This window comes from Dipodomys merriami, unplaced genomic scaffold, assembly GCF_024711535.1.
Source record: "Dipodomys merriami isolate MVZ:Mamm:240054 unplaced genomic scaffold, mDipMer1.0.p SCAF_7, whole genome shotgun sequence".
Taxonomy (NCBI): domain Eukaryota; kingdom Metazoa; phylum Chordata; class Mammalia; order Rodentia; family Heteromyidae; genus Dipodomys; species Dipodomys merriami.
Window position 1 is genome coordinate 24,294,457 of NW_027206290.1, and position 26,270 is coordinate 24,320,726.

A 26,270-nucleotide genomic window follows, 5' to 3' on the forward strand; every position below is an offset into this window, starting at 1 on the left:
GATGCTATCAGAGTGCCCCACATCCCTGACTTACTAATAGAAGAAGTACAGTTCAAGACAGGTGACAAATGATCATGTTTATCTCTTGTCATTCTCACTTACACTAGTTGTCAAGCAACAAAATACTTAGTAAAACTAATTTAATAGGATAATTCAAATCAGAGAGAGCTCTGTTGGATATCTGTTTTACAAAGAATGAATTTTATCATGAAGAGATCATTAACACATACATAGTTAATGGATACAAGCTTATTAGATTATTCAGCTCTGTGAAGTACAACTCTAGATATAGTATAACACAGTTTACTTCTAGACATAAGAATACATTCTAATCTAGTATATGTATGAGTCAAGCGGAAAAGGTCAGATAATATGATGTCAGGAAAATGAACCCTTAGATATATATCTTAAGGTTTTTTTCTTTCATGCATGTGTTTCTAATGCATTTATAAGATTATCTCTTTGTTGCTTTGTATGTCCCTCCCCCACAGTATAACCCCTGCTTTCACTATATTTGATGTCAGTATAACTTGAGGAGGAGATGAGGATAAACCAGTTGTTTAAGGATACAGGTGGACCTGTTGCAACAATGAGAAGTACAAGTTGTCATGTCCAAAACGAGCTTTACAACGTCGGTGCGGGGGGGGGGGGGGAAGGGGGGGAAGGAGAAGGATTGGGATTGGGGGGGAGGGGGGAGGCTGGGAAGGAATGTGAAGGGTAAACACAGGAGGAGGCTGCAATGCTTGGTAAGAAATGTACGCATTATACTGCCCATGTAATTGTAACCCCTCTGTACAGTATGTTCACAAATAAAAAAAACAAAACAAACAAACAAAAAAAGAATACATTCTAATACTTGTAGACCCATTGCAACAATGAAATGTAAAAGACGTTATGTCAAAAAATGAACTTTACAATTTGGCTGGGGGGGAAGATGGGGGGTGGGAAGGGGGAGCAGGGGGGGAGATGGGAAGGGATGGGAAGGGGAAACAAAGGAGGAGGCAACAATGCTGGATAAGAAATGTACTTATTACCTTGTCTATGTAATTGTAACCCCTCTGTACAGTATTTTCACAATGTAAATAAATAAATAAATAAATAAAATTTTTAAAAAATACATTCTAATAATAAATCCATGTAAAAGCTCTTTCTAAACTCCAGACTCCATATCCAATTGCCTACTCAGCCTCTCAGCCTCTCCATGTGGATGACAAATTTAGTTCTTTGAGTGTATCCTCAACAACAACAAAATCAACAACTTATATGTCTAATGTCAATTGCTGATAACTTCTGTTTGTTCAAGTCAAGAGACTTAAAGTTATCCCAAATCTCTAACCCTATATCCAATCTCAAGAAACCCTGTTGATTCAACCAAAAAGATTAAAATATATCCAAACAAATCCTACATATTCATGGTTTCTACCTTATATCAAGGTACCTAGGTTACCACCATGGCATTAACTCCGTGTCCCTGTTTCCATTCTACTCTAATCATATCACACAGAGTGAGCTAAAGTCCTGTTTCCATTCTACTCTAATCATATCACACAGAGTGAGCTAAAGTCCTTTCAAGGGCCTACCAGATAGTGTTACATTTCCAGTAACCATCCACTATCCTTCTTTTTTTTGTAGGTTGTGGGCCTTGAACTCTGGGCCTGGATGTTGTCCCTGAGCTCTTCATCTCTAGGCTAGTGCTCTACCACTTGAGCCATAGCGCCACTCTGGTTTTCTGATGGCTAATTGGAGCTTAGGCTGGCTTTGAACCGTGATCCTCAGATCTCAGCCTCCTGAGTAGCTAGGATTACAGGCATGAGCCACCTTGCCCCACCATCTTTCTTTCAACAAAGTTACCCTTGCTCCTACAACATGCTAGATATGGCCCAGCATCAGACCCCTAATGCTCTTGTCCTGGCTATCTTCATGACTAACTTTTACTTCTCTTTAAGGCCTTATTCCAAGGCTCCCCTTCACTGAAGCTTTTATAAGTGAATTTTTTACTCTTCTCTTTTATTCTTTCTTTCACAGCATTATCACCGTGCTGTCATGAAGAAGCCTCTTGGGCATCCAACAACAGAACCAAAACTGACCGGAATGCCCTGCACTCCAATGCGTCCAGGCCGTACTTCCCAGGAGCTACTGCCAGCCAGCGATCCATCATGGTGTGAATGCTAACGGAAGTTCATCGTGGTAGCTGCGTTTGTTCCAGGACTCTCCGAAGGCCTCAGAGTGCACTGCAGACCAGGTTGTTACCATAAAACTCTCCCTCACTCTCCTTAACACTTTTAACAGTCCAGCCTTTTTGGCCTAATTCTCATTGTCTTATATTTATTTCCTTAAATACAGTATTGTACGCTTAACCTGTTGTGGCATTTGTTTCTCAGAGACCCAGAATAACAGTCACCTGCCTATATTCCACTTACTTACATACTTCCTATTTTCTACTATAGTCCACTTACTTAGTGTGTTTATCTTCCTTAGCCTACCAGGATATAAATCCCAGGAGAGCAGGAATGCTTTTGTATATGTATTTCAAACACTTAAAACGGGGCCTTAGAGGTACTCAATAAATACATTCAGGATAAATGATTAACAAACACATCATTAGTATTTCCAACTATAAAAAATGAATAAACAGCCGATAATAACCATTCAGGATGGCTTTCCCATAGCAAGAATGAAATTTGAGATTAGATTCATTTTAGGAAGAGGTCCAGATTAATAATTGGATGACTGCCCACTGGTTTGGGGTAACAGCTAGGCAATTCTGATGGAAAAATTCATCATGACTACCCTCTTGTCTTTCACTACAGCTGAAATCTTCAGAAAAAAAATCAAAAGCTTTGGAGTTTGATGTTCATCCAATAGTAATCAAACCTGGACCAGGCATAAACCAGTCTCCTGTTCTCTGTCTCTTTTTGAGGATAGAAAAAAACAAAGATGAAATAATGTTGAGTATAATGTGAGATTCTTGAAAATGGCAACTCTCATCCTAGGGTGACTAACTCAGGAATGGGATTGGAGAGCTCCAAATGGCAATATGGAGAAAGTTTATTGCATAAGGATCCCAAAGTTTTCCTACAGAAGAATCACACCGGGATCTGCCTGAGGAGTTTACACCCAGCTATATGATCCAATTCTCATAAAGATTGATTTTACCTTCAGCGTATATCTTGTCTTGCCCTGTGTCCTTGGACAGGCTTCCATGAATGACTTTCACAAACTCAGACTGCTGAGCTTCCATTCCTGGCTTTGTTACCTATTAGGCATGTGGCAAATTACCTCCCCAAGTCCATTGCCTCATTTTAAAAATAGGAAGAATAATACCTATCACTCAGCACCTCCAAAGATAAACAGGTTGAAATGCATATGCCTGTAGAAAGTGCTTAATAAATACTAGCTGTCGCTATCCATATCAAACACACAAAGGAAATGAAACCATGTGTTCAGTATTTGATTTGTCCTTTTAACCTCCTGCAGACAGGAAGGTCTGATAACGTCCAACGTCCAAACACGTAATAATGAGGTAGATGGTAATGAGGGCTTACTACATCCAATTTTAATTAGAGAACTGGTCGGGGAGAGAAAACAAAGACAATTAAGGCTTCCTGGTCTCTGCCCCAACCTCAGAGTTTCACTGCCTTTGCCAAAGGGCAGGGGAGGATGCGTAGCTTGGGCTGCCTGTGGTCCCAGATACCCCACTGCACTTTGAGAGGCCACTCCCATCTCTTGCATAACTGCTGAGGTCAAAATAAACACCTCTTAGCAGGGCACTGGTGGCCTGTAATCCAAACTACTCAGGAGACTGAGATCTGAGGATTTGTTGTTCCGAGCCAGCCAGAGTAGACAAATCTGTGAGAACCTTATGTCCGATTAAACACCAAAAAGCTAGAAGGAGAGTTGTGGCTTAAGTGGTAGAGCACCAGCCTTGAGTGAAAAAAGCTAAGAAACAGTGCTGAGATCCTGAGTTCAAGCCTCAGGACAGGCACCAAAAAAAAAAAAAAGAGCAAGTCAAGAGTATCATTTCTGAACACGGTCCAAGGACCGTGTTCTAGAAATCCAAGTTGAGAGTTAGGCATCGGGTAGCACTTATCACTTAAACCACAGCAAGCAACCCCTGATGGACCGATTTTTTTCTCATACTGTCACTTGAACGCCTTTGATTTTGCCTCCAGCTAAGATTCCAAGGTTTGTAAGCAGTCATGGCACCTTGGGAGAGAAGTTGGGAAGGCAAAGTGACCACCCTATGAAGTTCTAAAGTCATTCCAGAAGTTTCCAAGATCACCTAAAGGCTAACAGAGGCAGAAAAGACTTGGCCTTTCTGCCCTGGTGAAAGATGAGGTGCTCTTTGTCAGTCCCCAAGCCAGAGTGGAGCAAAGGAACTTTCTACAAACACACATCAGAGGCTGATTAAAAAACCCTTAGCCAACTTGCTTTCCCGTGTGCCTCTCCTGGAAAATAATGACTCGGGGAAGGAACAGTTAATAAGAAAATGTGCCTGGCTAACTGTGCAACATTACAACAAAGAGTTGGCAGCTCCTGAAGGAAAAGGGTTTGTGCTGCCGCCGTTGTAACTTGTCAGTCAACTCCGGACCAGCCAGCCTCAGCGTCTGCCTCCCGGTACACCCTCATTACATGTGTCTGCTGGCCTGATGTGTGCATCTGCTCAGAGACGCTCCTGACAAGTCGGGAATTTCTCTCTGCTGCAAAGATCAGACTTCTCCCTGTTTCTCTTCTGACACCCCAGCTTCTCCTCCCCCTCCCCAAAGGAGGCTGCTTGATTTATGATAGCTTCAGACTTCCTTCGGTGTCCTCCTGTCCTTGACTTCCCAGAATGGAAGAAGCTGAGCTGGTGAAAGAAAGACTTCAGGCCATCACGGTGAGTCTGCCTAGAGTTCTGACACTAAGGTGGTTGCTTAAAAGAGCCACACCCAAGGCTAGCTTTTCCACGGCTGAGCCCCTGTAAGAGGAGAGCAAAGCCATCAGCCTTAGGGACATGTCTGATTTCCTTAACCCTTGTGCTTTTGGGTTTGGGGAGTCCTGACTGCAGGGGAAAGGTTCTGATTTCTGCAAAGCGTCTCTATGTTAAAACAGCAATCGAGAGCTTTTAAGGCAGTTTGGTTAAACTAACATGTACTTTCTGTGAAGCCTGAAAACACAGGATTTTTTCTAACCCCCTTACATTGCTAGTTGACAGTCATTAGATTAAAAACAAACAAAAAAAAAAAACATAGCTTGGCAACTTCTTAAAGTAATGCAGATTTTCTTGTTGTTGTTGTTAAAGTTCCAAAAGATTTTTTAAAGAAAGCCAAAGGAATAAAATGCACAACCTGCCACTTTTTATTGCGAGTGTTACAGGAAGGTAATTTAACCAGAAAGGTTAAATTGAATTAAAACATTGGTATACTTCAGCTAAGAGCTAAACCGGAGAAAAGTAGGCAAAAGCACGTATCAGATTAATTCTCTGAGATCAGTTTCCAGCCCAGGCATACATGGAATGAGATCCTGATAAAGAAATGTTATATGCAATGGATTTGGAAACTATTTCATTAATGCTGGGAAGGAAAATGGTGCAATTTTGTTTGCTTGTTTGTTTGTTTGTTCTGGGAAAGAGTCAGAGCAAGAAATGAATTACTTTTCTTAAATGATCCAGCTTTATGATTTCTTTTTTGAATTTTATAAAACTTTCTATGACAGTAACCTGGGAATCAGCTTCAACTTTCGATATGTTTTTCAAATGTTTTTATTACCTTTAAGTAGTTGTATAAAAGGCATGACCATCTAATACAGCCTTTTAAGGAAAGAAAACTTTGGAAACAAAACATATACACATAACACACACACACACACACACACACACACACACACACACACACACACCAAATTTCTTATGTTTTCTGCCACTGAAATGAGCAGTCAGGAAGAAATGTGCTTTTTTAAAAAGAAAAGCAATATGATATGATATTAGAGTAGGTAGGAGGTAATATTTCTTGTTCCTTCACTTCTCATAACTAATAATGTGAACCCTAATATAAGACTTTTTGTTATATGCACACAAATGTCTTGTCCTTAATTAATGAATATACTCTTCCTGAGTGATAAAGAACCAGGCAGGCCTCAATCACTAGTGGAGTTGGCATTCTTCCATAAGATAATATTTTTTCAAAGTCTACATTCCAGTTATTATATTTTCCTCTCATCAGAAGAGTTCGGCCTGGGTGGTTGTTTGTTTTGTTGTTAACCTGAGCCACTGTTTCAGCTGTCCAGCTTGAAGGGACAGGAACGCCTGTTCTGCTCTGTTGTTTTTGGCGGGGGCCTTTAACATCACAGCTGTTGACTAAAGGTTACTTTACCAGACTGTGTGTCATGTGTGTCGAATGGTCAAGCGCCACTGTTTCTAAGGCTTTCATCCTCTAACTCAGTCTCAATGAAATAGGCAGATAGACCTTCCTTTTGTATTTGACTTACTGAATTGGGCCAGAGCCTAGTTTAAACCTAACTATCTCTAAAATACCGTCAATGTCTTCCTGTAGTCCCACATGGTCCAGAGATCTGGCTTCATTCCGGTATTCAAGAAGAAGAGGTCATGGGCTGGGAAGGTGGCTCAGTGGTAGAGTGCTTGCCTCACATGCATGAGGCCCTGGGTTCAATTCCTCAGCACCACATAAACAGAAAAGGCCGGAAGTGCGTGCTGTGGCTCAAAGGGTAGAACACTAGCCTTGAGATGAAGAGCTAAGGGACAGCATCCAGGCCCAGAGTTCAAGCCCCACAACCAACCAAAAAAAAAAAAAAGAAGAAGGAGGAGGAGAAGGCCTTTTCAAATGCAAGTTGAAAATACAAATAGTTGAAATAGAAATCATAGAAACAGAATTCTATAGAATTAACCCTATAGAAATAGGGTTATCGCATCTTAGAAATCAAGTGGGTAGGTAGATTCTGGAATATTCTGCCATAGGCTTTTTGGCTTATGGTCTGTAGTAAAGTTTATTTGGATTATTCCCCTGGCCAAAACATGTCCTATTAGGACAAATTCAAGCAAGATCACCAAGTAACTATAGTTTGAAGTCATATAAAAGGGTTGCAGGGGGAAATGGAAAGAAGGTTTATAGGAACAAGTTTGCATTGGCCTATACCTTGCCAGCCTACACTCAGTTCCCATTTGTCACCACCAAGAAGGGAAATGGAGCAGGTGTGCTCATGGAAACAATACATCACTCTCCATGCCCTGACACAGCCTGCGAGATGCCAGCCTTCTCCAGCAGGGGCCCTGCCCAGAACCCCAGTGCAGCTTCCCTCTTCCTCCCTGGGGAAAATGACAGTTTCCAGGGAGATTGCAAGGATTACTTGTAAAACTTATGAAAATCTTCAGACTCTTTTACTGAGACTAAAACTCAGAGACAAGGTTCTCATTCACCGTCTTCCCTGACGTGACTTTTCTATACTTCCAAGAACAAAACCAAAGGTCATTTCCCAATGTACTAAGACATCACTTTGAAGAAGGAGAGGGGAAATAAAGCTGTCACACTATAGGATCTATTTGGTTTTTTAATTAAAATGTATTATTCTAACTCTTGGCTAGGAAATGAAATTAGCTTCATTGAGGGCATTTATTCTACCTCATTTCATATACCTAAAAATTCATTATTCCCACTGCAAAAAAAAAAAAACGAAAGAAATAAGCATATATGCCTGTAATTTGACAGAACCAAGAGACAGTGTTCCTCAAAAAAAATTAAAATACATGAAGTAGATAAAATGTGGCACTTAGTCTCTAGATTGCAACCGAAGTTATTGTGATGGTGCCATTAATTTTTTTAGAGCAGCAAATTGAATTGGGGATTACTCATTAGTCTTTTCCAACATTTAAAGACAATGAAGACAAAAATTACAAAGTACGAAGGAATAATTATTTTAGAAAGACCAACTGCTCTCGTGTTCCTCCTTCAGTGTTCACTGAGTCGTCTTTTTCTAGGTCCATGGCCAAACTATCCGTTAACCAGAGTTCACTTTTCAACTATAATTTTTCAACTATAATTAGAAAACAAGGCTACTACAAACTTATTAAATATGTTTCATACCTAAAAAGTCTTGAGGCTATTTTCAAGTTAGTACATACTTTCAACAAGCAGCTGGACTTTATACAAAGGGAGAGCTACTAAAATAGACTGGTAATTTGAGTTTCACTGTGAATTTTACACAACACTTGTGTGTGTGTGTGTGTCTGTGTATGGTGTGTGTGTTAATGTGTGTGCAGTGTGTTTTTAGGGTTTGAACTCGGAGCCTTGAGCTTGCTAAGCAAGCACTCTACCATTTGACCCATGCATCTAGTTCTTTTTTGCCTTAGTCATTTTTCAGTTCAGATTGTGTTTTTTATCCAAGCTAGGCTTGGACTACAATCCTTCTATATATGCCTTTCAAGTAGCTGGGACAGCCAACACTGGCCACCATATCTGGTGTATTGTTTGAAATGAAGTCTTATTAATTTTGTGTGCATCCTGGCCAATTTCCACCTCTCAAGTAGCTGGGGTTACAGGAACAAGCCACTATACTAATCTGCTAATGTTACTGGAACTGGTGGTACCAATACCTCTAATACTTTGGAGAATAGTGATATCGAGGTTAGTTTGCAAGTCAGTGAAAAGGCCAGGTCAATTCTGGGAAACAGGACACCCTTTGAAATGAGTATCCCCACACACCCACTCTTGACATTTTCCTCCCTAAGGGACAAATTTTCTAATCCCCCTTTTTTGTGTGTATGCCGATATAAGGACTTGAACCCAGGGCCTGGGTGCTGCTGTCCCTGAGTTTCTTTTGTTGAAGGCTGGCATTCCACCATCTGAGCCACAGCACTACTTCAAGATATTTTTAAGTAATTTATTTGAGATAAGAATCTCGCAGACTTTCCTTCCCTTAGCTGGATTTGAGCCATGATACTCAGATCTCAGCCTCCTGAGTAACTAGTATTATAGTCATGAGCCTCTGCCACTCAGCTTCTAATCATCATTTGTATGGGAACATTGGAAAATACCATCCCTGATATGAAGATGCTCAAGGAGAAAAACTCCTGGATCTCAGACAGCCTAGAGATCATGCACTTGCCAAAAGTGTACTATGTGAGAAGTGAGCTAAGTTGAATTCTGAGGACTTGGATCAATTGACAGAGAACAGACCCAGCTGAAGAGATGAGAGGCAACAGGAAGGCTGGCATTTTTTTAATTTAAATTTTATTGTAAAAGTGAGTTAATAAGTACATAGTGGGGGGGGGAGGTGTCGGTCATGGGGCTTGAACTCTGGGCCTGGGCACTGTCCTTGAGCTCTTCAGCTCAAGGTGAGCCCTCTACCACTTGAGCCACTGTGCCACTTCCAGTTTTCTGGTGGTTTATTGGAGGTAAGAGTCTCATGGAATTTCCTGCTTGGGTTGGCTTTGAACTATGATCTTCTTACTCAGATCTCAGCCTCCTGAGTAGGTAGGATTACAGACGTGAGCCACCAGCACCCAGATTTAAATACATTTCTTTTTGAACAGTGTTACCCTCTCCCTCATTTTTCTCCCACTCCCCACTCAATCCCCTCCCCCTCAGGTTGTAAAGTTCATTTCCAACATAGTGACTTGTGAATATCACTGTTGCATTAGGTTCACTCTTTCTCAGTCAGGCTTACCTTTAAGGGTAAGAAATGTGGCTGCCAACTTAATCTCCCATGCACTAGCTGAGTGGTACTCAGCACCTACTCAGTGTAGAGTCTTACACGTTTATGTGAAAAGTAGCAGAAGGAGAATAGACAGAGAATAGAGCGAGGAAGGGGGCCAGATCAAGGAGTGGGCTGCGATTGTAAGTGGAGTGAGGTTGGAGGGGTTGGGACTCACAAGGTGATGTAGCCATGGACAGTTCGACCACAGTAGAAGGGCCCACAGACAGAAGCACCTGCCTAGGGCCACTTCTTGGCGAGAAGCCATAGAAAGTTCTGATGTTGGAATTTGAGCAACACAGCCAGATTTGCCAGCCAAAGCTGCTTATGACCGGGGGAGGGGAGGGGAGTGCTCACATTTCCCTGCACTCAATCCCCATTCCTTTTCACTCCCAGAGAATATTTTCTTATCTTGTAAAGATAGGAATTCAGGATACAGGAAGTTCCTTACATCAAACAGAATCTCTTCTCCACCCCATACCGCCCCCCCCCCAAAATCTACATAAACACTGGAGGGTTCTAGTTATGTCTTTAGCTCCTGTATTATTTCCTTGGGAACTCTACTTCCTCTGATTCTTTCATTGTCACCATTTGAGATCATCGAGGCATCCATAAAAACAGTGAAGGGACCCAGAAGCAAGGTCTGCTCTGGAATTTCTGGGTCCTGGTACACCATGGAAAGGTGAAGACTCTTGTGCAAGTATTCAAAAATGGAAAAATGGTGACACTGAGGAATTAAACTATACATTGGGTGGTGGATATGACAGCCTGTGTAACCACACAGGTCACTTGCCCAAGAAGCCAGTCCCTTTTATCCTCAAGATTCACCATGCATCCCTCCTTATTCATTCTCTCTGTGGGAATGAAAGACAGAAAAGCAGAGCAAACAAACCTGGATCTTGAACAAACATACTTTCCAACTTTGGTTGAACTACTGTATCACTTGAAGTTCTCAGGCCTTCTTAAAGGGCCGGTGGTTAGAAAGCTTCATAATGCACCATTGTTAACCAACATACCTCCTAATTAAGGCATGCTTACAAAAACAACTTCCAATTTGTCATGAACGCACATGAAGACAGCAGTCTAAATAAAGAAGCCCAGAAAGTTCAAACAAGAAAGCCACCATACAATTTTCCACCATGCTGGACCAAGATTACATGGTGTTCTTCCACAGAAGGAAAGTTTTCTTCAAACAAATGTGCTCAGCCACTTTGCTTTGCCAAACATAATAGCCCACCCATGAAGGAGACCACGTGTTAGAGGATTTATAATTTTAATAGCTCATTAAGGAAACTGCTTTTGAACAGAAAGGTTTTTCCAGCATGCTACACAATGGTAACGCTACGTTGCTAGATCTCCTGCTAACAAGAATCACAGGGGCTTTCTAAACATCCCTGGATGGTCCAAAGAAAGTTCTGTTTCTTTGGAAAACTGTAATTAAAGCAAGCTAAAATCAGCATCTAAGCCCAAATGCAACCTAAACGAAAGTGGAAAAGTTGCATAGAAAATCTGAAACAGGACTTCCTTTTCCTAATCTCTAGTCTCCAACAAGACTCCAACTTGCCTCTCCTAAGAATAATTGAAATCTTTGAAATGGTAGTAGTGTCATTTTGGGAAGAGATTGGAAAACGATAGTACCCCTTTACAAAGTACCCACCAAGCTGGGCATCAGTGGCTCCTGCCTGTAATCCTAGCTACCCAGGAAGCTGAGATCTGAGCACCAAGATTTAAAGCCAGCCAGATAAATCTGAGACTCTTACATTCAATTAACTAACAAAAAGTAGAAGTGGAGGTGTGGCTTAAATGGTAAAGTGGTAGCCTTGGATGGAAAAGCCACACAATAGCACCGGGCCCTGAGTTCAAGCCCCAGTAGTGACACCGAAGAAAAAAATTTTCCTTACTCAGATATGTGTGAGATGAATATTTTCCTAAAACATCATAGAAATAGTATGGGAGTGATGTCTATACGTACAGATTTTTCCACAGAATGCTAGGGATTGAGAGGTTTTCATCAAGCCATTTAAGAACTAGAGCTGGGTTAGGAATGTAGCTTTAGTAATAGAGTGCTTGCCTAGCATGCATGAAGCCCTGAGTTTGATTCCTCAGTACCATCTGCACAGAAAAAGCCAAAATGACACTGTGGCCCAAGTGGTACAGTGCTAGGTACCAGTGTCTCCTAGCTACTCAGGAAGCTAAGGTCTGAGAATCGTGGTTAGAAGCCAGCCCAGGACAAGAAAGTCTTTAAGACTCTTATTTCCAATTAACTAACAAAAGAAAAAGTCAGAAGTAGAGCTGTGGCTGAAGTGGCAGAGTACTTGAGCCTTGAGTACATATTCTCAGTGAGTTCAAACCTCAGGATCAGTACCAAAGAGAGAGAGAAAGAGAGAGAGAAAGAGAGAGAGAGAGAGAGAGAGAGAGAGAGAGAGAGAGAGAGAGAGAGAGAGAGGGAGGAGAATATGTTATCATCAGAAGCTCTGAATGGAAATCAAGACATGACAAAAAATAAAAAGAAGGAAAGAGAGGAGGGGAGGAGGGAAGAGGGGAGAGGAGAGGAAGAGAAAGGAGAGGAGAGGGAATCTAGCCTGACAGAAGTCCTGAGCATTAAGTTTTCAGAGTATAGCTGTCTAAGTGACTGCTACAGGGCAATTCCTCGCGGTAAAAAAGCGACATCTCTTCCTGGCCAAATCTAAAACTAAAGAACATCTCTTCAGCAAAAGAATTTTGGGATTACTCACATGATAACAGCACCTCTTCTTACACAGCATGTAGGCCTAAAACAACAAATGCATTCACACTTAATACCTCACTTCCCCAAATAACCTATGAATATTTTCAAAAGTTAATATTACCATCTCTGTAACAGGAGAGAAACCCACCTACAGCAAAGAAAAATTAAAGCGTTAAGTGTTAGAACCCAAATCTGTTCTCTTAGTTGTGAGTTCTCCAAACCACAACAATACAATAAATTCTTATAAGCATTATAAATAATTCTTATAAACATCTGTTGCTTTTATACTCAGAGCCTCCCATTTGAACGACAAGGGCTCTACCCCTTAGGCCACACCACTCTATTTGCTTTTAGTTTGTTTTGCAGATGGATGTCTCTCCTGAGCCTTTGCCTGAGCCAGCCTTAGGCCAAGATATTCTTACCTTCACCTCTCAAGTAGCTGGGACTACAGGCATGCACCACCATACCTGGGTCCCCTTGTTCACTCTTATGGGCAGAGTTTGAAGTGGAGCAAGAAAACCCTTTGCAATTTCTGCTTAGTATAACCATCGTTTCTAACCCAGTCAGTTCTCCATCCCTTGTAGTCTCCTCCTGCCTGCCTTCTTCAGTCTGCCAGGAGCAGAAGTAGATGAGAACAGAAGCTAGTGTCATTTCAGAAGCATTTGTTGTTGTTTGAAGAGAATTGGAATGGAATCCAAGTCACTTTTTCAGACTACCCAATATTTCAAACCTTTGTGCTCTCCTGCCTACCCTCCTTCCACTGTGCTGTCTCCTTCCACCAGCCAGGACTTCTTAAGGCCAAGGGATTTTTTTCCTCATTCAAAGAAGCTCATCTTTCACATCAATGAGCTCAACATTATCTGGGACACTAATAAGACCACATGAATGAGTGACTGAATAAATAGGATGAATGAACAAATGCAATTGAGCTGAGAAGGGCTGAAAGCTAATGACTAACAGATTTTTTTTCCTAGTAAAGACCTGGCCAATGTTATCATCATCCCTTAATAATTCAAAGAGGTTTTGTGTGTTTTTTCAATGATCCTTGTTTTGATTTGTCACTCTTGATTAAAATAAACAACCAAGGTTTTAAAAAAAGGGCATAAAATAGTCGGACACAAACTGGATTTATTTGGAGTTTATTGGAAAGTGGGAAGAAACAATAAAATTTCAGGATAAAATGAGGTTTGAAAAAATGTGTGTTTTTTAATAACCATGCCCAACTCCTATTGCTATCTTAAGAAATGGAGTGTTGAGCCAGGCTCCAGTGGCTCATGCCTGTAATCCTAGCTACTCAGGAGGCTGAGAGCTGAGGATCATGGTTCAAAGCCAGCCCAGGCAGGAAGGTCCATGAGACTCCAATAAAGCACCAGAAAACTGGAAGTGGCACTGTGGCTCAAGCAGTAGAGTGCTTGCCTTGAGCTGAAGAGCACAGGGACAGCACCCCAGCCCAGAGTTCAAGCCCCATGACCAACCAAAAAAAGAAAAAGAAAAGAAAGAAATGGGGTGTTGAGCCAGGCATCTGTGGCTCCTTCCTGTAACCTCAGCTACTCAAGAGACCGAGAACTGTGGATGGTGGTTCCAAGCCAGCTGCAAACAAATCTGTGAGGATCGTATCTCCTATTAACCACCAAAAAGCTGGAAGTGGAGATGTGGCTCAAGTGGTAGAGCACCAGATTTGAGCAAAGAGACCAAGCAAGATAAGCAAGAATGTAAAAACCAAGCAAGAGTTCAAGCACCCTCCTAGTACTAGCACAAAGGAAAAAAGGAAAGAGGGAGGGAGGGAAGGAGAGAGGGAGGATGGAAGGAAGGAAGGAAGGAAGGAAGGAAGGAAGGAAGGAAGGAAGGAAGGAAGGAAGGGAGGGAGGGAGGGAGGGAGGGAGGGAGGAAGAGAGGGAAGGAGGGAGGGGGGAAGGAGGAAGAGAGGGAGGGAGGGAGGAAGGAAGGAAGGAAGGAAGGAAGGAAGGAAGGAAGGAAGGAAGGAAGAAAGAAAGAAAGAAAGAAAGGAAGATGGAAGGAAGGAGTGAAGAAGGAAGGAAGGGAAGGAGGGAGGGAAGAAGGAAAGAAGGGAAGAAGGAAGGAAGGAAGGAATTAAGGAAGAAAGGAAGGAAACATACCAAACTTGTCAGTAGTCATTTCAAAAGTAGTCAAAAATTTAAGAAATGGTTGTGCTTTTTTAAAAGTTGTTTTAAAACAATTTTAAATCTTTGTGCTAAAAGTTTTAAAAGAATTTTGAAGTCTTGATTTGATTATCTTTTTTTTACTTCATTGGTTTCATGAAAGTCACCTGAAGTAACTTTTTTTTTTTTTTTTTGGTCAGAGGGCTTGAACTCTGGGCCTGGGTGCTGTCCCTCAGCTCTTCAGCTCAAGGCTAGTGCTCTACCACTTGAACCACAGCACCACTTCTGGTTTTCTGAGTGGTTTACTGGAGATAAGAGTCTCATGGACTTTTCCTGCCTAGGCTGGCTTTAAACCTCAATCCTCAGATCTCAGCCTCCTGAGTAGCTAGGATTACAGGCTTGAGCCACTGGTGCTCCGCACCTGAAGTAACTTTTAACAACACCAAATCCAGCCCACTCAGCCTTGAAATTCTGAGTCAGTAAACATAACTCAATGTGTTTATATTTGTATGTTTGTTAGGTTTAGTTTGAGTTTTCTATCTTCTTCCATGGTCTTGGTTTTAAAAAAATGTTAAGACAATCACCTCCAAATAAATACTTGCTGTCCACATATCATAAACTTGCAAAAGAGCAAGGTAAGGACCTTTGCCAAAAGTCATAGGAATTATGACTTTTGTATTTTTATTACTTTGTGCCCTTATTTTAAAGAAAAGAAAAGAAAAGCTAACAGATATCTGTGTCTCTTGGTTCCTTCATTAATGTTATGAAACTGAATGATTTCTGCCTCACAGAGATTTGAGGAAAATTAAATACATTGGTACATGTATATATTTTAAGTGATTTCTGACATATAAAAAGTTCTTAATCGGCATCGCCATTATTGGGGTTGGAGGCATGGCCCAGATGGTAGAGTGCTAGCCAATAAGCAAAAGTATCAGATATCAAGTATGAGTCCTAGTCTGGGGGTGGGGGGGGGGAGGGTGGAAATTACCATTATTACAGGTATTATAATATTCATTATCTACAGATCTTGAAATAAATCTCAAGAAAAGAATGAACTTCAATTCTTAGGGTTTTTTTTTATTATTTTTTTGTTTTTGTTTGGGCCATGCTGGAGATTGAACCAGGGTGCCCCAGAATGCTAAGTGAGCATTTTATCTCTGCACTTTACCCTTGGCCCTATCTCTGTGATTATTAATCAGGCTCTACCTGCTAGACATTCCTGTCTAAATACAACATTCTTGGCCTAACTAAATTCATTCTACAACTTTGCCAGGAATTAGCCAATAAATTCACCAGTCTGTAAATACTCATAATTTACCTTTTTTTCTCTCTTCCAAAAATTGGGCATTTTCCACTTTCAGTCTTCTGACTGCTTTTCATTTTATCCAAGATTCCAAGGAGATTATTTAACAATATTTTTCTGTCATGTCTATAAATTTTTTCTTTTCTCTGAAATGAGGACTACAGTAGCTTTGCCTTCAGGCCTCTACTTTCTCTCAGAAGTCAATTTTCCTTTTTGAGTGTATTTGTTCCATCTTTTCCAGGGTCAAGATCATTGTCTAGCGTCAAAACTATGGAATCAAAATAGAAATTGTTTAGAATAGTTTAGAAATAGAAATCATTTATCTTTGTCACTTTAATAAATACTACATTGTATATAGTCTTGTTGTCATTTTCTGTAACATTTCTGAGTAACATACACAGAGACATGTACACAGAGATACACATGCAAACACAGTCACACACAGACATAAACACACATGTACACAGATACACACAGATATACACACATTTTGTGACTATGGTGTTTCCCATATACTTCACATCATCCCGTAGTATTTCCACTGTTTAAAAGGAATGCATGAGAAATGCATCAGGAATCCAATGATCTCAATTACATACTAAACTACTTGGGTTTTGTTGTATTTAATGGTATCTCCCTTTTCTTCTTACCTGAGATTACTTTTAATAATGCATGTTTTTTTCATTTATAAACCCAAGCCTTAGGATCTGTCTTCCTTCTAGAAATGCTAATCCCTGTCAGGTGCCAGTGATTCAAGCCTGTAATCCTAGCTACTCAGGAGGCTGAGATCTGAGGATCCCAGTTCAAAGCTAGTCCTGGAAGGAAAGTCTGTGAGACTCCTATCTCCAATTAACCACCAGAAAACCGGAAATAGCCCTGTGGCTCAAAGTGGTAGAGTGCTAGCCTTGAGCAAAAGAGCTCAGGGTCAGTGCCCAGGCCCAGAGTTCAAGCCCCAAGACAAAAAGAAAAAGAAAGAAAGAAAAAGGAAAAAGGAAAATAATTGTCCCTTTCCCTGGGGATTCATCCTAGGGCTTCTCGCTTGCTGAGCAACTGCTAGTTCACTGACCTACTGCCTCTAGCCTCCTCAAGAATTTTGAAAGAACTTTCTCATGAATTTTTTTTGAAAATCTACTTTAATTAAAATTTAGTAAACTTCTAAAGATGCCCAGAATTCTTTACTAGGAATCTTACCCTAGCAAATTCCTTTCAATGTTATTACCATTATTCTTTGCCCATTACCTAACGTGCCTGTCCAGTTGTAATATGTAAATTCAAATAGACACTTTCTCTTGCTCTTCTCAGATGCTCAGAATGAAACCATCAGCCAAGCTGGTGGAAAAGTCATGAGAGAGTCAGCTTCTAATTGACTGAATCTGAATACTTTTGACTCACTGAATTCTGTCATGGCTCTAACTTCCTCCAATTCTTTCAGCTGATTTAGGAAAGACTATAGATATATATGGATATAGATATAGATATAGATAGATAGATATAGCTATATATAAACAATAATAATAAAGAAGGTGTATATCTTTTTCTGCTCATATAGTAATACATAACAAGATGCTTCTTTATTGTTGTAGTTATTATTATTAATTTAACCTACATGCCCACAACCACACTTTTCTTGTCTCTTTGTGTGAGCAGCGACTAGATAGAGCCCAGAAATTGTTAGTGATCCTGACTTCCTGTCCGTCACCTAGATATGGGAGCCTTCTGTTCCATCAGCAGCCAGATCCTGACAACTTTCACTCCTGCTATCTCAGCCATCCACACCCTGTGTCTCTGTCTTCAGGATCTTCCCCTTCCATGACTATAGCTCAATGAGACTATGTGAAACTTCATCTCTGCCTTTCTTGGAGGTGTTGGGTTTGAATTCAGGGCGTTGTGCTTCCTAGACTGGCCTTCTATCACTGAGCCAAACCTCTACTCTATCTTTTCTCCTAGCAAAACCATTCCCTGTTTCTTATCTCAATACAGAAATAAATCCAAACCCCTACTCACGCCATTCCAGATTCTCTATTGAGAATCTATACTCATTCAGCCATTCTTAATTTCCTGCTATTTCTTGTATGGCAATTTAGAGTCTGGACCTGTTCCAAATAATGTCCAATATTCTATCTGGGCCTTTTCCCACAAGGAACCCTGGACTTAGGTGTCCTTTCTCCCCATGACCCAGGTTCCAGCAATCACCCAACACCCCTCTGATCTCTGCAGAAGCACCTCCTAAACAGGTGTGACAGACAATCTCTCCCTCTCCCTCCCCTCAACCTCAGGAGACATTTCCTTCCACATGTTGATAGCACTTCTCAAAGGAGCTACTAGTACAAATGCAAATGTCTTGCCTTTCCTCCTCCTCCTCCTCCTCCTCCTCCTCCTTCTCCTCCTCCTCCTCCTCCTCCTCCTCCTCCTCCTCCTCCTCCTCCTCCTCCTCCTTGTTTTTTGCCAGTCCTGGGGCTTGAACTCAGGGCCTACGCCTTGTCCCTGACCTTTTTACTCAAGCATAGTGCTCTACCATTTGAGCCACAAGTCCACTCTAGCCACTTTACTTTTTTTCTTTATTTTTTTTTTTTAGTTTAGTGGAGATAAGAGTCTCACAATTTCCCTGCCCAAGGTAGCTTTGAACATGATCCTTCTACTTCGGAATACTTTTTAAATACTGTAAGTCTCCTCCTGTCACCTTCAATATGGGATTTGAATCAAAATGCCTTCATGTTGGATGAATTAATAACTAAATAACCCAGGACAAATCTTACCTTCTTAAAAGACACCTGCCTCTCTGATTATCAGTCAGTATCTTCAAAACATATGCTTAGGTGTTGTGCTTTCTTTTACAAAATATGTAGTGATATCTTTGGATAATAGATGGTCATAATGACTTTGCAATTGCTTGCGATGAATACATTAAGTTTTAAAATCAGAAGTATTTTTTTGCAAAATTGGAATTTGTAGGTATGCTGCTAAAATGAGTAGCCAGAGAGGAAAAAATATAGGTAATATGGATATGTGCTTATTGGACAAAATGGTCCAAGTGACTAAACACGATGAAAAAGTAAACAACAATATAATTTGTTATTTCAAAAATAATAATAATAATTTGCCATTCTATTATTAAATAATGTATGTTATTACTCGATAAAGTATAAGTTTTTATGACCTTAATAAATGCCGGGTGGGCCAGTCCGCAGGAGCAATCTATAGGGTAGCTCCAGGATCAGGAGAAAATGTGTAAAGCAGATGGACTTTCCTGCCAGTCTGGGGAGAATTTGGCTGACTTTGATAACTTCTGGTACACTGGCAATAGATAGAACTGGTGATCTGACTTACGGTTGACTTACAGTTTATTCAGCCATGTTGAAATTACATTATTACAGTATTTTTTTCCCAATGGTTATTATATATTCCTATCAAGCTTGGCCAAGAGATAATAGTTTGCTGCTAATGAATACACTATGAAGAAAAAGTACTCCCCCTTTAAAATAGGATGGTGTCTATAACATTTTAAAATTACCAGCCCACCTACCTTTGAGAGAGGCATCAAATTACCTCTAAGTGACAAAACATTGGTATTTCTTAGCAACCCTTGCTTGTCTAAGCCTGTTGTTACCAAAACACTCCAGAGGCCCTGCCTCTCCCCACAGCTCCCACTACCTGATTGCTAACCCCAGGTTGAAATCAGCCCAAACTGACAACTCACAAGGGTGGGGCTGGGCTCAGCAGTCTCTATCCGCCCCAAGCTCTGAGGAGTTTCCCTCCTCGCTACCTGTTCTGGAGCTGCTTCTGGCCTCAGTGCTCCAATGAGGGCGGTGGTAATCATTCCTTTCACTCACATCCCAAGCTGATCTCCACTTGCCTGGGTTCGAATCCTGCCTCTGCCAATTATAAGTTAGGAGAACTTGCATGAGTTCATCTCTCCTAAACTTCCATTTTCTTTTTCCTTTTTTTTTTTTGTAACTATAGCACGAGAAATAGTGCCTGTAAGACTTGCTCAGGAACAGTGGAGAGTGGGCTCAATACATTTTCAGAGTTGAGCACCCAGTGGCTCACACCAGCAATCTTAGCTACTCAAGAAGCTGACATCGGGCTGGGACTGTAGCTTAGTGGTAGAGTGCTTGCCTAGCATGCATGAAGCCCTGGGTTCGATTCCTCAGTACCACATAAGCAGAAAAAGCTGGAAGTGGTGCTAATCTTGAGCAAAAGAAGTTCAGGGACAGTGCCCAGGCCCTGAGTTCAAGCCCCAAGACTTACCAAAAAAAAAAATGAAGAAGAAGCTGAAATCTGAAGACTGTGGTTCAAAGTCAGTCTTGGCTGACAAATCTGAGAAATTCATATCTCCAACTAACCAGCAAAAAGACAGAAATGGAGGTGTGGCTCAAGTGGTATAGTTTCAGCTTTGATCTCAGAAAGCTAAGAAGACAATTTTTGTGAATAATGACCAGATTCATCCAAAACAAAGAAGCAATTCTAAAGACCCACACTTGTTGCTTAAGTTTCTTTGTTTTTGTTTCATCTTTTTCCAAAAGAACTGCTTCTAAAATTTGAAGTTGGGCTGATAAAGTCATGTATTCTTCCTGTATACAGGAAGAAACATGACATAGAGTTGGAGAACAATAGATTGTTTTTCTTCAACAAATGTACCTGAACCAACACATCAAAACAAAATAAAAAGAGTTCTGAATCTTCAAAGGACTCACATCAGGGAGGTACGCACTTGTTTCAATAATACTGCCAGCCAAATATTTTTGAAACTCTTCCTTCTAAATTACCTTCTGAGTCTGCTTCAAATTCTCTTAGATGTCTCTTGGCAACAAAATTCCATCTTTTGAGAGTTTTCCATTTTGAAGTGGGTTTAAAACTAACTCTTAGGAATAAGATAAAGGATAATGTGATATTCTGATTTTTAATGATAAAATAAAGACTTTTATATGGCTAGTGAAATAATGTCCCACTTTCAGACAGGCAATATCTAAGATACTTCAAACCAATGAGAACACTTCTGTGTGTCTTTTCTGGGTGAGTAACAAGTTCTCTGCTTAGTCACTGAATTTTATTAAGCTAATACTTAGAGCACTGGGTGCTCTCCATGAGCACAGAAATTTGTTCATCTGGTGCTCATATCTTATGGCACAGATCCTGTTAGGAAACCAATAGATGAGAAGTAAAAGGCTTTGTGTAAGGACACACAGTTAGTAAATGAAAGATCAGAAATCAAGTCCAGACTGCCTGTTCTGCTGATCCAGCACAGATACTATTTGTTTTTCCAGAAAGTAGAATCTCTGAGTATTGAATGGTTATGCTTTCTGTCGTGGTGTACGGGTATTACTGTTATTGTTGTTGTTGTTGGGGGAGCTGAGTTAACTGGGAGAGAAATATTCTCTCTCTATGATATTTTTTGGGGGGAGCCAATCCTGGGGCTTGAATTCAGGATGGCCTTTCAGTTTTACTTGCCTTTTTTCTTCGACTGGTGCTGTACTACTTGAGGCATACCTCTACTTCCAGCATTTTGCTGGTCAATCAAACATAAAAGTCTCTCAGATTTACCTGCTCAGGCTGGCTTTGAATTGTGATTCTCAGATCTCAGCTTCTTGAGCAGCTAGGATTATAGGCATGAGCCACCAGCACCCAGCCTCCATGGTTTTCTGTTAAACCTTGGCTTATGGCTAAGCAACATTATCTCAACTATTCTCCTCCTATGGTTCCTAAGTTATAGGAGAGGAAGCAGTCCGCCTTTCCAGCTGCCTGGTTTTCCAAGGATCCCCAGGTGATCCTGTTTTTCCATATGTGCTGCTGCACCCAGCAGCCTCTTCAGAACCTGTGTCAGGTACAGCTTCCTCCTCAGCCCTGTGTCTAACTCCTTCCTTATAATCCACTCTTTCTGGGACAGGGAATGTGGGTTAGTGTAAAGTGCTTGCCTAGCATGCATGAGGCCCTGGGTTCAATTCCTCAGTACCACATAAAGATAAAATGGACAAAATAAAGGGGGAAATAACCATTAAAAATTATTAAAATAAAGAAACAAAGCTCTTTGCGCTGTATTGCTCAATAGGTTGGTATTGCAGAATTAATGAAGAAAGAAAAGGGAAGTAGGTAAGAAAAGGCATTCTTCTCTTTCATAAAATACCTTTCCAGGGTTTGGGGATGTGGCCAAGGGGTAGAGCAACTGTTTAGCAAGCAGGAGATACTGAGTTCAATCCCCAAGACCACCAAAAAAAATAGACTTGTTCATATTATTTCCATGAGCAAAATCTTATTATTGCCCCCTTTGTTTTATTTTGCAATATGAGTTTCCAGAGCATCTTTATACTAATACAAGTGCCTACGGTACTGGATCACTCTGATAATGAAATGCCCCTCCCCCCAAAAAATAACATACAATGTACTTAAGCAAAAAAAATTATTTTTAATTATTGATACTGAAACTTTTCTTTATTTCAGGATAAAAGAAAAATACAGGAAGAAATCTCACAAAAGCGGTTGAAAATAGAAGAAGAAAAACTAAAACATCAGCACCTGAAGGTAACTGATGATGACTTCAATTTTATTTCCTTGATGCTGATAATTCAAATATCCCACTGGCGCTCAGCTTTTAATAGGAAAGAAGCTTTAGGAAGGAGAAAATTGCCATCATAGTTCTACCAACATATTAACCACCAGAGAGAATCCAAGAAGTAAAAAATATTTGCATATGAGATTAATACCTTCTGGCAAACATGGGGAAAGGAGAAAATGTGGCTTTATTACTTTGATCCTTTGGTTCTGAACCTCATATCATTTGCTTCGGCAACCTTGAGAATTGAACCTTGTGAATCTGGCCCCAGTACAATTTTGCTTCACATCCCTAAGGAAGTGGATCCAGCTAGGAAGTTTCTTTTGAAATGAATGAAAGGCCAGCCATTCCCCAAGGGGAACGGAGCAGACAGAATCTAGCTGATCAAGGATGCTTGTGTTTAAAAGCTCAGTGAACCCACGTTGTTTGGGCCTGGTTTGAGTTTCTGTTTTATTTTGTTTTGCCTTAGCATGAGATCATAGCCATAAATACATCTCCATTTTTAAAATCAGACTTGACATCTTTCGCTGGGTGTGGTCATTTTGTAATTAAAGCTCATTGAATTTCAACATTTTATTATGTGGCTTAGTCACAGGATATAAGCAAATGACCAACAGGAGCTGCTGATGAACAGGCCCAAGCAGGAAACTGTACTTATCTGGCAGAGCTATCAATAGATTTCATAAATTCCCCTCAATGAAACAATGGGATCCTATTCTTCAGTCAAACTTGCCAAATTCAGTTCGAACCATTTATTTTTTCCCTATGGAACAAGTAAATCACTTCTGGAGAGAAAAATCATTTGAGAGTTCAGTTAGCCTCCATTGTCTGGATTCTGTTAACTTCTTGATTCTGTACAAGTTGACATTTCTGTTGTTTGATGGATAGTTGTGAATCAGTTAACCTGCTGTCCTTACAAAATGTCACATAGAATTCACATGAGCAGTAGATACGCTCATGTACTCTCTGAAAACCGAAAAATCAGTAGCAAAATTTACCAAGAGGAGTTGGGGAGGTGGGGAGGGAAGGGATGGTAGGGGATAAACAAAGGAGGAGGTAACAACGCTCGATAGGAAATGCACTCATTACCTCACTCATGTAACTGTAACCCCTCTGTACACTATTTTTACAATAAAAAACATTTTTAAAAAATTTACCAAGCTATTTCAGTATTACTCAAATGAAATGAGTCACATCTAGAACAATATTTGAGATAAATCATTTCTGATCCCAAGACCAAAATATTCTCCACTCCTCTCTACACACACACACACACACACACACACACACACACACACACACACACACACACACACACACACACACACACACACACACACACACACACACACACACACACACACACACACACACACACACACACACACCCTACAGTTTCTTGTTTCTAAGTAAACTGATCACTCTCTAGCAGCCAACGACTGCTATCCTTGCAGAATGGAAAGATTATACCTGCAGAGCTCACAGAAGAAGAAAGGGTTTAAATGTCTCCTCAGCTCATTTTAGGAACTAAAGGTCACACAGGAAATGCCTGAGTCATGGAGAGGTCCACCAAGGTAGCCCTTCATTTCAGTATGTGCCAAAAAAAAAAAAAAAGTCCAGAAAGTAATACACAATCATCTCTATTGATTTGCTTCCTGGAATCAATCAGGAGGCTTCTTCAGATCCAATCCAATCAAAACATTCATCATTCTTTGGACTACTTACTATACACAGTTGTACAGAATGTGTGCTGTACAAAGTACAAATGGAGGTGCTGAAATCCTGCCCATACTCTCCCGCCAACCATGCAGCCTGGCCCAAGATTGCTTGAACCTGAATCAAAGATTTTTCATAGTTTTCTCTACAAAGGAGCTCTCCATTTTCCCAAGGTGTTCACTGAACAAAAGGGGTGTGGATGTGGAGAAGAGGAAATTACACCTAGAGAGAAAGTAAATAAGACAAGTGTTATATTTAAAGGATAGTAGGAACATGTGTTCTCTAATTGGAGGTTGGCCAGAAAAGATTCCATTAAAGATACAGGATCCAAGCTGAGTCTTTGTTAATAAGGAGAATTTATATGGATAGACACAGGGTTTGGGGGAAAATATGCTTTTTTTTATGTGCATTGTAGGGTTTGAACTCAGGCTAGCACTCTAACACTTTGAGCCCAGCTCCACTTCTGGTTTTCTGATGGTAATTTGGAGATAAAAGTCTGGGCCTGCCGGGCGCTGGTGGCTCACGCCTGTAATCCTAGCTACTCAGGAGGCTGAGATCTGAGGATCGCGGTTCAAAGCCAGCCCGGGCAGGAGAGACCATGAGACTCCTATCTCCAATAAACCACCCGAAAACCGGAAGTGGCGCTGTAGCTCAAGTGGTAGAGCACTCGCCTTGAGCTGAAGAGCTAAGGGATAGCACTCAGGCCCAGAGTTCAAGCCCCACGACCGACAAAAAAAAAAAAAAAAAAAAAAAAAGTCTGGGCCTTTCTTGCCCAGGCTGGCTTTGAACCTTGATCCTCAGATCTCAGCTTCCTGAGTAGCTAGGATTGCAGGCACAAGCGACCGGTACCCAGAGGAATAAGCATGTATGAAGCACCTATTATGTACAAGGTATTAAAACTGGGCATTGAGACTACAAAAGAAACAAAATTTGATCTATTTCTTATTTTTTTAGGAGTTTAGTAAGGATTTAATAGGGAAAGGAGAGCAAAATAGAAAGGGAGAATGGAACAGCTTCCAACGCAAGAGAGGTGTAGCTAGGAGCGGTTCTGTTCCATGCACTCATAATGACATTTGTTCCAACCAGAGCAGAGAGAGGGGAGTGGCTATTTCCAGAGAGATCCAAGTGTGCAGAAAACCTTGGCAAGTCCAAAACAGGGGGTCCAGAATGGGCAGACGTTAGTCTCAAAAATCCACTCTACAATACAATTCACCAAGTCGAGAAAGTTCCTTTTGGGCCTCAACAGTCGCACCTCTGCCTTATTTTCTTCATCCCCTGGCCCTAGTTCCCAGGACTCTCTCACCGCTTCCTTGACAGCCAACTAGAATTACACTTCAGTGGCCACGCTGAACAGCATAAGCAGAAGTGTCCAGCAAGTGTTTCCACCAGGAATGGGACAGACACATGTTTCCAGATGTTGCAGTGACTCACTCTGCTCTTTAGCTCCTGAATGTCACAATTATCCCCATGACGCACACGGGAGGGAATTTCCAAGGGTGTCATTAACATGCTGACATTCAAACCACACAGGTGTGTACACTGGGAATCTTCTTGCCTCATAATCACACCTCAACCCAGATGGTGCTGCCAGGAAACACAAAATACACTCAATCGAGAAAGCTTTTCAGTTCCTAGTAGGAAAGTGCATTTTATTCCAAAAGTCAACTGAAAATGCTGTCTAGAATGTAAAACACTTCCAGAATACCCTTCTGGGTTTTGTTGTTACAGTTGTTGTTGTTGTTGTTTTGTGTCAGTAATGGGGCTTGAAATCAGGTCCTGTTGTTCTCACTTGACTTGTTTCTTTTTTCCTGTTAAGACTGGCAATCTACCACTTGAACCACGGATCCACTTCTGGTCTTTTTCTGGTGAACTCAGGGCTCATACTCTTGTTTAACATTTTTGCTCATTTGCTAGCACTCTACCACTTGACCCACATACCACCACTTGCAGCTTTTTACTTATAAATTGGAGGTAAGAGTCTTGAGGATTTGTGTACTTATGCTGGCCTCAAACTGCAATCCTCAGTTCTCAGTCTCCTTAGTAGCTAGGATTACAGGCGAAAGTCACTGGCACCCAGCTTCTTTTAATTCTTAAGGCTTTTAATTTTTATTTTCTTTTCCCTTTGCAGTGCTAGAATCAAACCCAAGGTCTTGCACATGCAAAGCTAGC

At 40.9% G+C, this 26,270-nt stretch overlaps 1 protein-coding gene across 1 annotated transcript in view; it reads left to right on the forward strand.

The window, feature by feature from the left end:
- Positions 1–4,442: 4,442 nt before the first annotated feature.
- The window catches only part of Palmd (palmdelphin), a 50,140-nt gene continuing 28,312 nt past the window's right edge, over positions 4,443–26,270 (forward strand). Inside the window, exons 1-2 of the mRNA XM_070007800.1 lie at positions 4,443–4,876; positions 22,274–22,354. Coding sequence (XP_069863901.1) covers positions 4,832–4,876; positions 22,274–22,354 — 126 coding nt within the window. The 5' untranslated portion in view covers positions 4,443–4,831. The remainder of the gene's footprint in view (positions 4,877–22,273; positions 22,355–26,270) is intronic.